Below are 14,508 nucleotides of genomic sequence, written 5' to 3' on the forward strand. Positions count from 1 at the left end.
CCCTTCCCACGGTGGCGCACGCCCACCCCTAGCCCTTTTTTTCTCTCTCTTTCTCTCTTCCTTTCTCCCACTTCCTTGACTGCCCACGCGGCGGCGTCATCATCTACTCACGCAACACAGCACCGCACAGCACCGCCCCCCCCCCCGCCGTGTCATGTCGCCCATGGAAGGGGGCCAGCATATGAAACAGTTTCATCGCGGCTTGTGGCTAGCCACCCCGAGCCCGTTGAGCTCCACAGAGATACTAGATCATGTGGAGCCCGCCACAGTCTTCACGACCCACCTCCCGCGGCATTGGTACCGCCGCCGCCGCCGTTGGACTCGATACACCGGGCCTGCTCGCAGTGCGACGCTTATAGTACTATCAACATTCCTATAGCTCGCGGCGGTGCTGAAAGGGCGTGCGGCCTTAGCTGTGACGCTGGTCTGGTGCCTCTGGCTGCTTTGGCCCTTCTGCGTCCATCGTGTATTCACACGGCTTAGCGCTTCTAACTCGCGACAGAGATTCCTCACCTGTTAGCACCCATCCATCCACATCCATCCCAGAGCCAAGTATAAAGCTTCTTCGAGCCAACCATGCACAAGAATCCCCGTAAGACGGATTTTAACATGCAGCTAGAGCTGCAACAAACTCTCTGCTCACGACCAGTGCTCTCGGCGTCTCGGATCCCGCGGCTCAACAGCCACAGCTGACACGCAAAGCCTCGTGGCGGATAAGGGAGAGCGGGGTGAATGGTCGAGGCGGGCCAACACCGGCCATTTGGCTGCATCCCGTCACACGTTGTTACACATCAAGAGCATCCAGGTGCACATGGACTTGAAGAACAGGGCCGACTCCTTCTGGCTGTGCAACACAGGTTCCTTTTTTCCCTGTTGACACGGCCACTTAGCAGATGGACGAACCGATCGAGCGCCCACAGGTCCACATGTCGAACAAGTAAATTACAAGCCAATGCCAGTCAATGGTGCTGGAATGCTGCCCGACGATCCAATCAAGACCCAGCCAGCATGGAATCGTCAAACAAGTCCAACTTCGCTTCTCAGCGCGTGTGCGTGTTTGATCGTCGTCATGTCGCACTCACCATTCCAATCTCGTCCTGTCTACCGCGCCATCGCTAATCTCCTGCCCACACGTCGTTTGTCCGGCTTGCAATCCCTTTGGCAACGCCGTGCACGTGCAGTGGGCGAGACCCTGGGCCTTTTTCTGTGCGAGGCGAGCGGACGGGATGTCGGTTCGGCATCTCAGCCACTCTGCTACGACCGGGGGGTTTGGTGGTGGTGTCCATTCTGACAAACGGCTATTCCCCTCTACTTGCACTAACCAACGTCCACACTTGCACACAGCAATGAGCTAGACAACCATGGCTTACCCCTCAAAGCACCTTGACAGTTGGCGTTTGCATGCAGGGTCAGGCTGTCCGGTGTGACGTCCATGTAACCTCAAACTCGTCTTTTCTGCATCAATACTCTCTACGCGTTTGCTTTTTTACCACCAACGACTCCAGATTCGGATAGAATCTATTCCGATCGTCGGGGAGACGTAAGAGTTGACTTGCTTCTTTTTCCTCCGCGCCCGCTCATGCCCCATTCTCGTTACGTATTTGCTTCTTGACGCCATCCTTGCCGCCACCACCATCCCAATCCTGAAGCTGCTTGCCGCCCACGCGCATCCTTGCTTCCGATCTCAGCATCCTATGCGCTAGTCACAAACACATCTGACCTGCAGTCGCCGTCGAGCTAGATCCATCTGTTCCTGCAAGTCTTCCGTGGTGACGGGGCTGTATACAAAACAAATTCCCGCTGCATGTACGGCTACATACAGTAACTCGAATGGGGGCCATGTGTTCGCATACGGCAGGAGGCTTCTTGGCTGACACACGCTCCCCCCGCATTGCTCAAGATAAGGGAATGTGGAGGCCTTATGCCTACGTCAAATAACCACCTATCAACTTTACCACAGCCTCTACTAGCTGCTCTAGCTGAAACACAAAGAGCCCGTCGGTCGTATTTGCAACCACCTTCCTATCGTACCTGTCGCTGATGCTAGCACTTTGCGAAGCATCTCCACCGGAGTGCTGCCAGGAAGAGAGAGAGAGAGAGAGAAAAAAAAGAATCAGCTGCGAAAGAGAAAAAAAAAGCAAGACGTTAAAAGAAAGGTAGTGGCGCTGCATGTATGTCAGACCCGTCTGCCACATCTGCATCGGGCATGCACATGCAGCGGAATCGGGAAATATGATGCCAGGTCATACCAGACTTGGCCATTTACAATCTCTTATGCTTTTTTGGTGGCTGCGATCCCCGAGATCCCCGAGCCCCACACTCTTTCCCTCTCTCTCTCTCTCATCTTTTAATACTCTTTTTTTTTCCTTCGTTCTTCCTTTCTTTTTCTTTCTTTTTCTCAACCGCATATCTTCCCCCCTTCCCCCGCCCCCAGTTATGCGCCGGGCATGTCCTGATAGGGAAAAAGTCACGCGTAGATTTGGCGGGACGCACGACGGATGTGGGCAACCCGTTTTGGGTCTTTTGCATGCACATGCATGTCCCCACCCCCTTCACCAAGTCTGCAAAGGCCCCATGTGCGTGCGCACGCCATGGTTTTTTTCTGTCTTGCTTCTTCAGCGCTAGACGTGCAATTATGCTTTTTCTTTTCTCCGTGCTGTCGAGGCGTTGGAGGGCCGCGGGGGGGGGGTTTCTGGCTCGTGACGCATTCGAACATGTAGCAACACCGTTTGGGAAGTATGCGTATGCGCACATGCGTGCAGTAGCTAGTCTTCGTATTCGTTCAGTCAGCCTTTTTCCTCATGGCCCCTCCCATGCATGCATGTCATGCTTAGTGTGTATGCTGGCGTCGCTGTCTATGTGCATGTACAGAAAATAGTTTCAAAACACCATGTAATCAGCATTGGTTGTATTGACCAATTAGAGCGAGACCACCTTGAAACCCTTCCCCCCCCTCCCCCGTGCATGCATCTTGCTTACAAGACAGGACATGTGTAATACTAAATCCCGCTATTTATTCTTACAACGAACTAACCGCCCTCGGCGCATACTTTGTGACAAAAGCAATAGCCTTGTCCATGACTTCGTTGGGCTTGGATGCATTCAGGAAATGCTGTCCGCCTTCGATGATTTCAAGCCGTGCTTCTGGTGAATTAGTAAATAGCTTGATTTCCTCCTGCGCGTTGGCAACAGAATACACCGTGTCCTTGGTACCCTGTATAAGGAAAGACTGGTTAGCATATGTAATCCAAGAGGCGCTACTTCGAACTTCGACTGCTCTATGCCCGGGCTAGGACATGTACATCCTAAAACAGACAAAGGAACACTCCAGATCTTCAGAGAGAGAGAGAGAGAGAGGGGGGGGGGGTGACAACATCAAATAAAGAAATGGAGAACTCACATGTAGCCACAGAACCGGACATGTAACGTCGGCAGCCCTCAAATGCAAGCCATCCCTATCCCTCAGACAAATAGCTGCCATTCTCATCCTCCTCCTACCCTCGTCCCCCTTGTAGGTATTCTGCAGGTGCGCGATCCAGTAGTCCTTGACGTCGGCGGGACATTCGGGTCCAAAGCCTTGTTCGACGAGGAAGTTGCCAAAGGCGTCGGTAGGCGCAAAGTCCGGCGTAGGTTGGTTGTTCTTTGCACTAAGCTCGCCGGTAACCATGGCGGCGAGAGGCTCTAGGGCCTCCCAGCATCCGAGCTGGCGACTACGCTCGGATTCATAGTCGAGCGAGGAGCCGAGTGGCATGATGCCTAGGATCTAAGTATGGGGCCGAACATGTTAGCAAAGGACGCTTTTTCCAGGATACAACCAACCACCACAACCACGACTTCTCCATGTCCTCCTCCTCCTCTTCCTTCTTGTTGTTCAAAACGAACTGGCCAGTAACGTAAAGAATACTGCAACACAATCTCAACATACCTTGCTCGGACTCAACAGCGCCATTCGCACAGTCACCCAGCCACCCTGGCTCGTTCCCAGCACAAATGCCTTTTGGATGCCCAGCGCCTCCATGACCTGCAGATTCATCATGGCAGTGTCCCAGTACGTCCAGTGCTCGACCTTGTGCGCGCGCGTCTGGCCATGGCCCAGCAGCTCAATCGCCAGCAGATTCATGCGCGAGGTCACGGCCTCGTTGGCGAAGAAAGAGTCGTACAGCGCTGCCGACGTGAGGAACGAGTTCACGAGCACGAGCGTAGGCTTGCTGGGCTCGAACCGGGACGAGAGGCGGTACGAGGCGGTGATGCCTCCGAGGTGGGGTACCATCATCGTTTGCGTGGCTGACATTGTTGTTGCTGCTGTTGTTGTTGTCGTCGTTGTCGCTGTTGCGATTGCTGCTGATGGATTGTAGAATTCAGTCGAGTATGTGTTGCTTTGGGGCAAAGGAACTGCGTGTACATAGCCCTGTTGCGCAGCCGCTATGTCAAGCCTGGGCGGCCTAGCAGCAGCAGCAGCAGCAGCAGATGAGGGTACCGGCACGGGTCCCGACTGCGTCACATTCTTAAGACGGTTTTTGGGCGGCCGCCCGCTATGCGTGCCTGTTTCCCGGGCCTTTTGCCTACGCAGCTCGCCGCGGCGGTCGGCTAGAGCACCGTACACCTGGCGGTCGTGGAGCAGCTTGTAGCCGGTGGCGGGCGAGATGTTGAATGTTTTGATGATGCTGCGGATGCTGCTCTGGCCCCGGCCATCAATGGCTTCGAAGAAGCGTGCTCGCGTGGGCGAATCAAGATGCGGCTTCGCGGACCGAGAGCGCGGGGGTGGGGTAGCCATTTGGTCCAAAAGACAATCGAAAAAAAAAGCTTTTCTATATTGGCCGGGTGCTGCGAGGATCAAGGGCTGGTATAAAGACTGCTTGCATTGCTCAATGTTCCATGGACCGTGCGCGAATTGTTCAAGTTTTTTTTTCTCTTTCTTTTTTCTCGGTGGATGGGGGTAAGACGTCAGATGTAGATCCATGTGGGGGTCAGGAAAGCCTGGGCCAAGAGGTATTTTGCAATGCTGAATGGGGGCAATTGAAATCTCTGCAACCACCATCTCTGATGTTTTCTTCTACCCACTACTGCAACTGTCTTTGGCATTGGCCGTGTTGATGTACCAGCGCGTCTTGGATAAAAGGTAGGATAAATGCTGGGGTGATGGAAAGTGGCTTTACAGGATATATATACGTCATCGTTATTTTGATTGGACCAAGCAATTCAATGAGTAACAGTTTAGAGGCAGATCAGATAGCAAATACAAGCTAACTGCATAGCTAGTCTTGGCCATTGAGAGGGTTGCCACCCAGAAATGAGTAACATCCGAAAGTCATTAAATCGATACAGCGGTGTGCAAGGATAGGGATTGTGCTGTGGCATTGTTGATTGGCCAACCGATCCGTTTTTGTAGGATTTGTAGGACAACAATTGTTGGAGATGAACTCTTGTGCAACTGCCAATGTGTTACAGAACATTTCAACATTCTTCAATCCTTTCAAATAGTATAATCTATGTCTCTTGATTGTCGGGACTTAGGCCTAGATTGTGCAGAAGCAGGTTTTCCATGTTCCTGGGCCTAATATGGTGCACACGAAAATGTTGCAGTGGAGTTGATCAAGAAGCAACACCTCAATCACTACAAGAACACAATCGTCGGGTTGAGAGTCAGGGTGAAAGATCAACTCCATATATGCTTGTGGCATTAAAGCTTTATAACCATCCGTCAAACCTAGAGCTACTCTTAGTAAGCCAACCATTGCACAACACCGCCAATACTATTGTAAGATAATTTACCCATCGTATTCAAGGCTCTAAGAAAGGTGCCTTTACATGTTGATCCTACCATGTGCCTTACTACATTGTATCATCCGCAATTACAGTATCTAACTCGCTAGAAAGTCGAGCAGAGTATTCAAAAGTATTCCTTAGTCACTCCGCAAACTCGTTCAAAAGTATTTCGCAGCTCTATTGAAACAAACTGGTATCTTTGCCGTCTAAAGCTCTAGTTCTCCAAAACATATCTATACCTGGCTTTTCCATCCTCCATGTCAACAATGGCACTGTTAGCATCTTTCATAGGCCTCTTCTGAATCCACGGCTTGATCTTCTTATCAGCTGCCAATTGTAGCATCTCCTTGATCTCGTCGAGTGAACCAATAGCGCTGCCACCGACCTTGATTCCACTTCTCAGAAGTGTGAAGGCATTGATAGGAGGCAATTCGCCCTTGTCCGGCGCACCAACTTGGACAAAGTCACCAAACGTCTTGAGTAGACCAAGGTAGCCATTCAGAGGCATCTTGGCGTTGGAGACAGTGCAGATGATGAGGTCCAGTGTTGCCGCATTGTTCTTGGCCCAGTCTTCATCTTCATCCGTGGCAATGTAAGCATCAGCACCTAGCTTGAGCACATCATCGCGCTTTTCGGCTTTTCGGCTGATGCCCACAACCTTGTCGGCGCCCAGGGCTTTTGCGAAGAGGATTCCAAAGTGGCCAAGACCACCAACTCCGACAATTCCAACAGACTTTCCAGGTCCACAGCCAAATCTTTTCAATGGCGAGTATAAAGTCTGTGTGTCATAGCATGGTCAGCATGTAATTTACCATCATGATCAGCAAAGAGGCTACTTACGACTCCTCCACACATCATGGGAGCTGCATCAGCACTGTCCAAACCATCAGGGATGGGCAGCACAAAGTGTCCATTAGAACGGTTATGCGTGGCGTACCCTCCGTAAGACTTGCCCTCGTCTCCGGGGTGGACACCACCATAAGTACTGACTGATCCTCGTGCGCAGTGGTTCTGAATGCCCTTGGAGCAATTGGGGCAGTCAGCCTGCATGCAAGAGCGTCCCTGCGCTCCAACACCAACACGATCGCCCTGTTTGATGTGCTTGATGTTCTGGCCAACCCGGATGGCTTTGCCAATGATCTCGTGACCGACAACGCAAGCTGCAGGACGTTAGCACGTTGAACTCACTCATCAAGCAAACAAGAGAGCATACGGTATGGGGTTTCCCTCCAGCCAGAACTCAATGTGTGCAAATCTGAGCCGCAGATACCGCAATGCGAAATTTCAATGTCGACGTCATCCTCCGTCCACTTCTTAGGCTCGAATTGGCCCCATTCCATGTGTCCCTTGGCGCTCTCCTTGTCCTTTCCAACCCATCCTTCGAATTTGATATCCGTAGCCATTGTTCTCTGGGTGCAAATGTAGTATTTGGTAGACGGTGTTGGTGTTGTAGAAGGAGGTCAAATGTAAATTTGAGTTACAATGGCGGGAAAGAGACGCTCAAATACACGTAGATTACCGGCTATATGTCCCCACCGATCCCTATCCCCGGTGAGCGATATCTGTCCGGTGTGTTTTTCACACGGATTTAAACATGGAGTACCGGACTTAGACACAAACTTTACTAGGCCGTTCCCCGTTGGTCGGCCCGTTGACGTGTTGACACAATCGAGCCAGACCCTCATCAACAGCATGGAGCGGTCAGCTACCAAAGCAAGAAAAAACTGCTGTCGTAGCTACCGGGCTCCACGTCATCACACAAAGCATGTATGTACCCAGCTTTACGAATACCGCGCAGAGCGGATGAAAACTCTTCTCTCATTGGTTGCGCTAATCACGTTGGCGGCCACGTTACTCAATAGCGTTTAGTGATACTAGGGTCACCTTGCGGATATTGGAATGATATCCACTCACTTGGAATGACAACTCGAACGACACGGGTCATGGCCGAGGTAGGTATGACCGTCACAGTAGTGCGCAGTTTTGTGGGACCCCAAGCTAGCGAGTTTTGAACATGGAAGCGTACCTCAACCGTCTTGTCGGCGCTCCGTCTTGAAGCGTAATATGAACAAGCGAATTCTTGTGATTGCATCAGAAACTTTTGGAAAATAAATCGTATTTTCTCATCATGGATGTGAATTTATCGGAAGCGCTCGAAGCGCTCTTCCTCGGCCATCCTTTTGTTCACGCGCTCGATAGTTTCGGCACTATACAGGTCTTCCAGGCTCTTTTCACCTTTCAATATCTCTTTCTCGTGCTTACTCGCCTCTTCCTTCGTCATAAGGACCAAATCTTTCATCTCGAGATGACTGTGCTTCTGCCCTGGTATGCTTTGATCAACAAAGCTTTTAGCTGGCTTCCTCCATCTTGATAGAATCAGGCGTGTCGAGATGCCACTGATTATACTTCGTCCGCTGTATACTTCTTCAACCAAGTAGCCCACGTCGTCCTGCGTCAAGGGGATCTTAAGGCCGAGCGGATCTTCGTTGAATATTGTACGAGCTAAGCGTTCCTCAGCACCCTGAAGAGCACCTAGGATGCCGTCGTACATCTTATCCCGGGATTTAGATGGCAGGTATTCTTGTGGATAACCAGAGATAGATAGGATGACGTGGTTCGCAACAGCTAAACCAAAGATTGCCGGCATGGTACCCAGGACTGGCAAAATCCGTACTCGGAAGTCTGCGAGAACGCCTAGCTCTCCGACATTGCCTTTAGCAAACTCTTCTTCTGAGAGAGGCTGAAGCTCAGCCTTTCCAGGACCCGGCCTCTCGGTTGAATAGACAACAGGTATACCATCTTTCACTCCCTTCAGTCGCAGCTTTCTCCTCGTAGATTTTGACAAGGGATCGTCTGTGCTTGCTGAAATGTCGCCGATGAAGATTCTAGTGGGGTCCGATTTACACCCGGCGCCCATTGAAGAGATAACCTTGATGTTGTTCATGTAGCAATAGGCCAAGAGGGCAACTTTGCTGTCAATGTTGTCAATCGCATCTATCACAAAATCCGGTGGCTGGCCATTCAGGGGCGCCAATTGAGCAGCCGCAGTCTGCTCGCCGAACAGCTCGTTCCGACATTCGAAGTGGGTCCATGGTGTGATCTGTTCAAGCCGCTTGCGGAGACAGTGTACTTTGGGTGTTCCGACGTCAGCAAGAGTTGCTACTGCATGCCTATTGAGCGAAGACAAAGTGACTTGGTCAAAATCTATGAGGCGAAGTTTAGCGCACCCTGATCTGGCGAGTGCTGCGGTTGCGTGTGATCCAACACCACCACAGCCGACGACTATCACGAAGGCATTTCGTAGCTTCGCAAGCCCTTCATCTGTCAGGAAGACCCGATTTCTTGCCAACTGTTCAAGAATTAGGTCTTCAAAATGTTTGTTAGGACTAAAAGTGGTAGCCGTTGAGACAATGACATCTTACCGTCGTCATAATCGCCCTTTCTCGCCCGCGCAGCTAGTGCCATGCTGCGCTCGTCTTCTTTGCTTGGGGCAAAGACATGGGATGCGGCACCATATTCAGTTAGCTGGAGATTGTTAGATTTATCTCAATTTCCAAGCTTAGAAGAGTGCCACTCAATGGTGTCGCCGGAACAGAGTTTGTACTTACTCTTGATGGGCGATGGTCGTCACTGAGATCTGGGATCGACGCCTTCAGGTCTGCCACTCTCGTCATGCGCCGGGCCTTTTGGTATCCCAAAATAGCGGTTCCCACTACAAAGCCTGAGACAGCAGCTGTCGCCACAAGCCGTGCATTGGGTGAGTCGGAGGCTTTTGATATCCAAGAAGGCATTCTGGTGGTGTTGAGTCGCACAGGGTGGGAATGTGCGCCCAGTCTATGATCTTATAGCCACATGTACGAGGAAAGATCTAGGCAAGCGAGAAACGACGGCCGACTTCCATGAAACGATGAGGTGCTGGGGTTGATGATTTTTAGTCAAGTTGAGAGTGCTGGCAGCCGCATCCAGTTGTCGGCGCTAGTGCGCATTTGGTAAGGGCTGGACTCGCCTTGGAGAAAATGCAGATGACCACCACCCAAGTCGCAGTCGCCAGCGAACCATTCGGGCACAGATAGACGCGTCTGAGACACTCCTCACGCGCCGGACAGGACGCTGGACTGCGAGAGTGTCTTGCTCCTCTCAAGAGGCCTTTGCGCCCACCCCCGACTTGTTGCGACCCACACGCCTTCGGGATCCAACGTGGACCATGTCGAAACTCACCTTCGCCTTGATCGGCGCAGGCAGTGCAGCAGCCGGAGCAGCCGTAACAGCAGCGCTCTACTCGACCAAGAAGGACAGGCTGCCGCCTCCACCAGCTGTCACGACCACAACGACCACAACCGTCACTGGGCCTGCACGGGCAGGGCCAGTATCGGCAGTCCCCGCGGTCCCCTCTCCTGCGGCTGCTCGAAGAGCTCTCGTCGACCCCAACGGCCTCTTCCAATATGGCTTTCCTGGTCCGGTCAACGACCTCCGCCCCGCCGCCTCGCTCACATCGTCGTACGACCGACGGACGCGAAACCCGCAATGGGTAGCTGAACACATCACCCCTGAATCGCTCGCAAACAACAATGCAGACCGGAAACACAGTGTCTTTGTGGAAGACGTCACCATCCCAGAGATGTTCCGCGCAAAGCTCAAGGACTACTTCCGCAGCGGCTATGACCGAGGCCACCAAGTGCCCGCGGCAGACGCAAAGTGGAGTCAGGAGGCCATGGATGATACTTTTGCGCTGAGCAACATGTGCCCACAGGTAGGCGATGGCTTCAACCGCGACTACTGGGCGCATTTCGAGGACTTTTGCCGCAGACTTACGCACAACTACCCCTCCGTGCGCATCGTAACCGGCCCGCTATACCTGCCCAAGCGCGAAGCCGACGGCAAATGGCGCGTCTCATATGAAGTCATTGGCTCACCGCCCAACGTCGCTGTACCTTCACACTTCTACAAGGTCATCTTCGCCGAGGACGGGAAACAAGGCGGCCAAGTTGCACTGGGCGCATTCGTGCTGCCCAATGCAGTTATCCCGAACACCAAGCCATTGACCGAGTTTGAAGTACCGCTCGAGGTAGTCGAGAGGGCGAGCGGACTGGAGTTTGCAACAAAGCTGAGTCCCGAGAGGCGCAAGAGGCTGTGTCAGGAGGTCAACTGCAGTGTCACTGTCAGGGAGTATGCGCAGAGGCAGAGGGCGTTTGGCAAGAAATAGGTATTGAGCAGCTCATGCTTGGTATTATACCAGTTTTGTTGCCTGCATACACGGCTCGTGGTGCTAGTTGTACAGTGTATAGTACATTTTGATCCCGATACATGGCGTATCAGGTTTTGTCGTTAGTCCATTCTCGTACAGACATGATCCCTCGCGGTGCGTCGATGCGTCCTGTAAAGCCACACTATGCGCTCCGTCGACTCGGCGGTTTTGCTGCGGCGCCCTTCCTCTCCAAGCGTCCGCCTTCTGACGTCAATGCAAAATCTACAAAGGCAGACCTCCTTGGGCGCTTTCCCGCTGTATCCTGCCGACATACTGCTTGCTGACTGTGTTCCATGCGCTCATGTACTTTTCCATGCATGCCGTGAAGCAGTTTTCTTCGCCTTTGGAGAGGGACGTGCCGGGCTTGGGGACGCAGCGCTCAAAGCAGTGCTCGTTGAGTTTCTACGGGTGCGTCAGCCTGGCTGCATGCCTGGATCAAACCAGCAAAAGCGTGCGTGCTCTTCACACGTGTGGACGCACCTCGACCAGCATGCGCGCATTCTGCATGGCGGCCTCTTGCTGCACCTGGCGCATGACCGCCGTCTTGGGGTCGCTGGAGCCAAACGAATCCATGGTAGAAATTGGGCGGGTGGGCGGCGGGAAGATGCGCGGGGCAGGATTGCGAATAGAGCGGGCGTCGTTGGGTGGTGGGCTCGTCTGCAAAAAGTTGGCGACGTCAAGAGCGGCGCTGCTCGCTAGCGTCGTCCCGCAACGCAAGACCCCTGCTCTACACGCGGAGGTGATAGAGTGGCCTTTCCGATCCCCAAGATTCACCTTGAGAACTCCAGCACGTTCGAGTCGCCAACCCGTGCCGTCATCTTCTTGTCGCCGCGTCCACTCGGCTGAGGCTTCATTGTTTGTTAGTTTTCGGAGCATAGTCTTCATCCATTCTTTCGGCGCGCCAATTGCCCCTTGGTAGCTTGGGCATCGCGCGACCATGCTGTTTGCGAAACCATGGGCAAGCGTGTGCTTGCTGGCGGGATCCTGGACGGGTGCCTGGGCGCGGTCTGGGGGTTTGACCGAGGATCCCGATATCAAAGCCATCTCGGTGCGTTGCTGCTGCTACACGATGAGTCGAGGGGCTATAGTCGCTAATGGGAACATAGCTGCGAACACACAGCCTCCAGCCTGTAAGTCGCACTCTTTTCCAGTGGACGCCGTTGGAAGGATAAGGCTGTATCTTGCTGACACCCGCTACAGCCATACCTCGACTCGGACATGCAGAGTCGTTGGTGGGACTTTGGCGGAGACACCATTATTCGCACTGATCAGTACATTCGACTGGCTTCGGACAAGCCCTCGCGCGACGGCTGGCTATTCTCGAGAGTGCCTCTTACGGCCACAAACTGGGAGGTTCGTGCACCAATGGACCGAGTATTGGCAGATTGGGGACTCACCCAAGCAGGTCCTCTTCGAGTTTAAGATCCATGGACAGGGAAGCCTCTACGGCGACGGCTTTGCCATGTGGCTCACCAAGCAGCGCGCACAGCCCGGAAACGTCTTTGGCCATACGGACAAGTTCGAGGGTCTCGGCATCTTCTTCGACACCTACAAAAACAACCGTCCCGGCACTGTTTTCCCTTACATCATGGCTATGAACGGTGATGGAAATACGCCATATGACAAGGATAACGACGGCAAGGCCAACGAGCTGGCCGGATGCTCTGTACGAAAGCTAAACACACATGGATATTACGCAGTCTAACACGTGAACTAGGTCCGTGGAATTCGCAATTCCCAAGTTCCTACCAAGGCCCGCCTCACTTACTTCCAAGACCAGTTCCTCCGCCTCGAAATCCAATACAAGGCCGAAGACGAATGGACCAAGTGCTTTGAACTCCCCGAGTTCAAGGTCCCGCCCGTTGCATACCTTGGTTTCTCTGCTGAAACTGGTGAACTCTCCGACAACCACGATATTATTTCTGTACAGTCAACGAACCTCTACAAGAAGAACCCGGGTGCAGCTTCTTCGTCAAGTGGTGAAGGCTACAAGACGGCCTCATCTATGAGCCGTGAGAGGCCTAGCGAAGGAAGCTGGACATGGACCTTTGTAAAGTTTGTGATGTTTGGCCTAGCACTGACGGGCGCATACGTTGGTTTCACCGTCTACAGGGCCAGACAAAGAGACCGTTTCTAGAAGAAGAACTCTTATCTAAGATTCAAGGGGCGGGGGAAGCGCGCCTGGAAGATCCGGCCTATATTACAGGTTGACGGGTGCGTCGAACTCGGGGATGAGAACGACTGGACGGCATTGTACAGGGTTGGATGATGGAGTTGGCTGTGTCCGAGTGGCCTGGAAAAGGCCATTCACATTGTTTGTGGTTCCTTTAGCATCTGTCACATTACTCTCTACCTAGGTGTAAAGACTCGAAATGAAATTACTGTGTTCCACTAGTAAGCTGCGCACCCCACCTAACTTGACGCGACTCTCTACGCGATAGCTCTACAACAACATAAGATAATAGAATACAATCTTGTACATAGCTAGTCTATTACTATCTACATTAAGTCCTAGTGTGTTCTTAGATATAGCACTTCGTACACGTTAGTAGTGCGCGCTAACGTCCTTAAGTAGCCTGAGCTTGTTCTACCTCCGCGACCACCCTTTCTGCCTCTATAGCGAGCTGCTGGCCTTACTAGGCCTATAGCGCTCCTCCACGAGCTATATATTAACGTTGCTGGTCTCTCCTACGTCGCTGGCGCTGACTAGCTATACGAAGCTTCCTATTCTCCTCTGCGAGTATAGTCGCTAAGTTCATCGCAAGCTGACAACCTTTGACAAGCTAGCGTATAGCTTGGCTTGTTGGGCTCTACAACTGGCGGTGAAGGAGGTCCTTTACGTGTTGAGCCTGCTTTTTAAGCTGCGCTATCGTACGCGGTGTCTCTGCGGTCCATGCGACGTTGTTGTCTGCTGTTGTCCCTGGTGGAGACGGCGTACGGACGACAGTGAGCGACGATAGGACGCGTTCTGGACAGGGAGGGATAAGCCCTATCGCCTGGAAGCCTGCCTGGATGTTCTGCTGCGTAAGTACTGCTAGCCGGATCCGTGTATAGGCGGTAAGGAAGTCTATCTTGTCAATATGGTAGACGCCTTGGCGAGCTAGCTCCTGGATCTCGTGACCGTACGCTCGCTTGAGCGGGGAAAAGCAGCCCACATCAAGTGGCTGGAGCAGGTGGGAGGTATGGGCTGGCATACAGAGAGTGATGATCTTGTTCTCTGTGTAGTACTGGTCGAACTCAGGCGTAGCGTGGCTGCTATGGCTATCTAGGATAAGAAGCCGGTAGACTCCATGCGTACGAGGCGCTGTATATCTATTAAAGTGCTTTACCCACTCTACGCCGAGCTCATCTGTCGTCCAGCCGTTGTCTAATACAGCGAGCACCCAGTCTATAGGGATGTGGTGGTACCAGCTAGCCTGGTGCTGCTTACCAGACAGGATCACGAATAGTGGAAGACACCAGCCAGACGCGTTGATAACACTCGATTGTCGGTGACC

The 14,508-nt window shown here is 52.7% G+C and overlaps 6 protein-coding genes across 6 annotated transcripts; 2 read left to right on the forward strand and 4 right to left on the reverse strand.

The window, feature by feature from the left end:
- Positions 1-2,934: 2,934 nt before the first annotated feature.
- Positions 2,935-4,327, reverse strand: SETTUDRAFT_164821 (uncharacterized protein). The gene is made up of 3 exons (XM_008030964.1): positions 3,926-4,327; positions 3,401-3,763; positions 2,935-3,214 (listed from the first exon to the last, which is right to left on the reverse strand). The coding sequence occupies exons 1-3, from the start codon at positions 4,289-4,291 to the stop codon at positions 3,020-3,022; spliced, it is 924 nt and encodes a 307-aa protein (XP_008029155.1). The 5' UTR covers positions 4,292-4,327; the 3' UTR covers positions 2,935-3,019.
- Positions 4,328-5,940: 1,613 nt separating this feature from the next.
- Positions 5,941-7,169, reverse strand: SETTUDRAFT_173051 (uncharacterized protein; the record flags this gene model as incomplete). Its single annotated transcript, XM_008030965.1, has 3 exons — positions 5,941-6,544; positions 6,607-6,926; positions 6,980-7,169. 3 exons carry the CDS (start codon positions 7,167-7,169, stop codon positions 5,981-5,983), a joined length of 1,074 nt encoding a protein of 357 aa, XP_008029156.1. The 3' UTR covers positions 5,941-5,980.
- Positions 7,170-7,906: 737 nt separating this feature from the next.
- SETTUDRAFT_180589 (uncharacterized protein) lies at positions 7,907-9,557 on the reverse strand (the record flags this gene model as incomplete). The annotated part of the gene is made up of 3 exons (XM_008030966.1): positions 7,907-9,132; positions 9,189-9,291; positions 9,375-9,557. 3 exons carry the CDS (start codon positions 9,555-9,557, stop codon positions 7,907-7,909), a joined length of 1,512 nt encoding a protein of 503 aa, XP_008029157.1.
- Positions 9,558-9,970: 413 nt separating this feature from the next.
- On the forward strand, positions 9,971-10,969 carry SETTUDRAFT_94253 (uncharacterized protein; the record flags this gene model as incomplete). Its single annotated transcript, XM_008030967.1, has 1 exon — positions 9,971-10,969. The coding sequence occupies one exon, from the start codon at positions 9,971-9,973 to the stop codon at positions 10,967-10,969; it is 999 nt and encodes a 332-aa protein (XP_008029158.1).
- Positions 10,970-11,233: 264 nt separating this feature from the next.
- SETTUDRAFT_94839 (uncharacterized protein) lies at positions 11,234-11,584 on the reverse strand (the record flags this gene model as incomplete). The annotated part of the gene is made up of 2 exons (XM_008030968.1): positions 11,234-11,413; positions 11,492-11,584. The coding sequence occupies 2 exons, from the start codon at positions 11,582-11,584 to the stop codon at positions 11,234-11,236; spliced, it is 273 nt and encodes a 90-aa protein (XP_008029159.1).
- A 217-nt stretch (positions 11,585-11,801) lies between these two features.
- Positions 11,802-13,401, forward strand: SETTUDRAFT_164823 (uncharacterized protein). The gene is made up of 5 exons (XM_008030969.1): positions 11,802-12,059; positions 12,118-12,141; positions 12,212-12,364; positions 12,417-12,677; positions 12,729-13,401. Exons 1-5 carry the CDS (start codon positions 11,949-11,951, stop codon positions 13,146-13,148), a joined length of 969 nt encoding a protein of 322 aa, XP_008029160.1. The 5' UTR covers positions 11,802-11,948; the 3' UTR covers positions 13,149-13,401.
- The last annotated feature ends 1,107 nt before the right edge of the window (positions 13,402-14,508 follow it).

The sequence above is a fragment of the Exserohilum turcica genome, assembly GCF_000359705.1.
Source record: "Exserohilum turcica Et28A unplaced genomic scaffold SETTUscaffold_5, whole genome shotgun sequence".
NCBI lineage: Eukaryota > Fungi > Ascomycota > Dothideomycetes > Pleosporales > Pleosporaceae > Exserohilum > Exserohilum turcicum.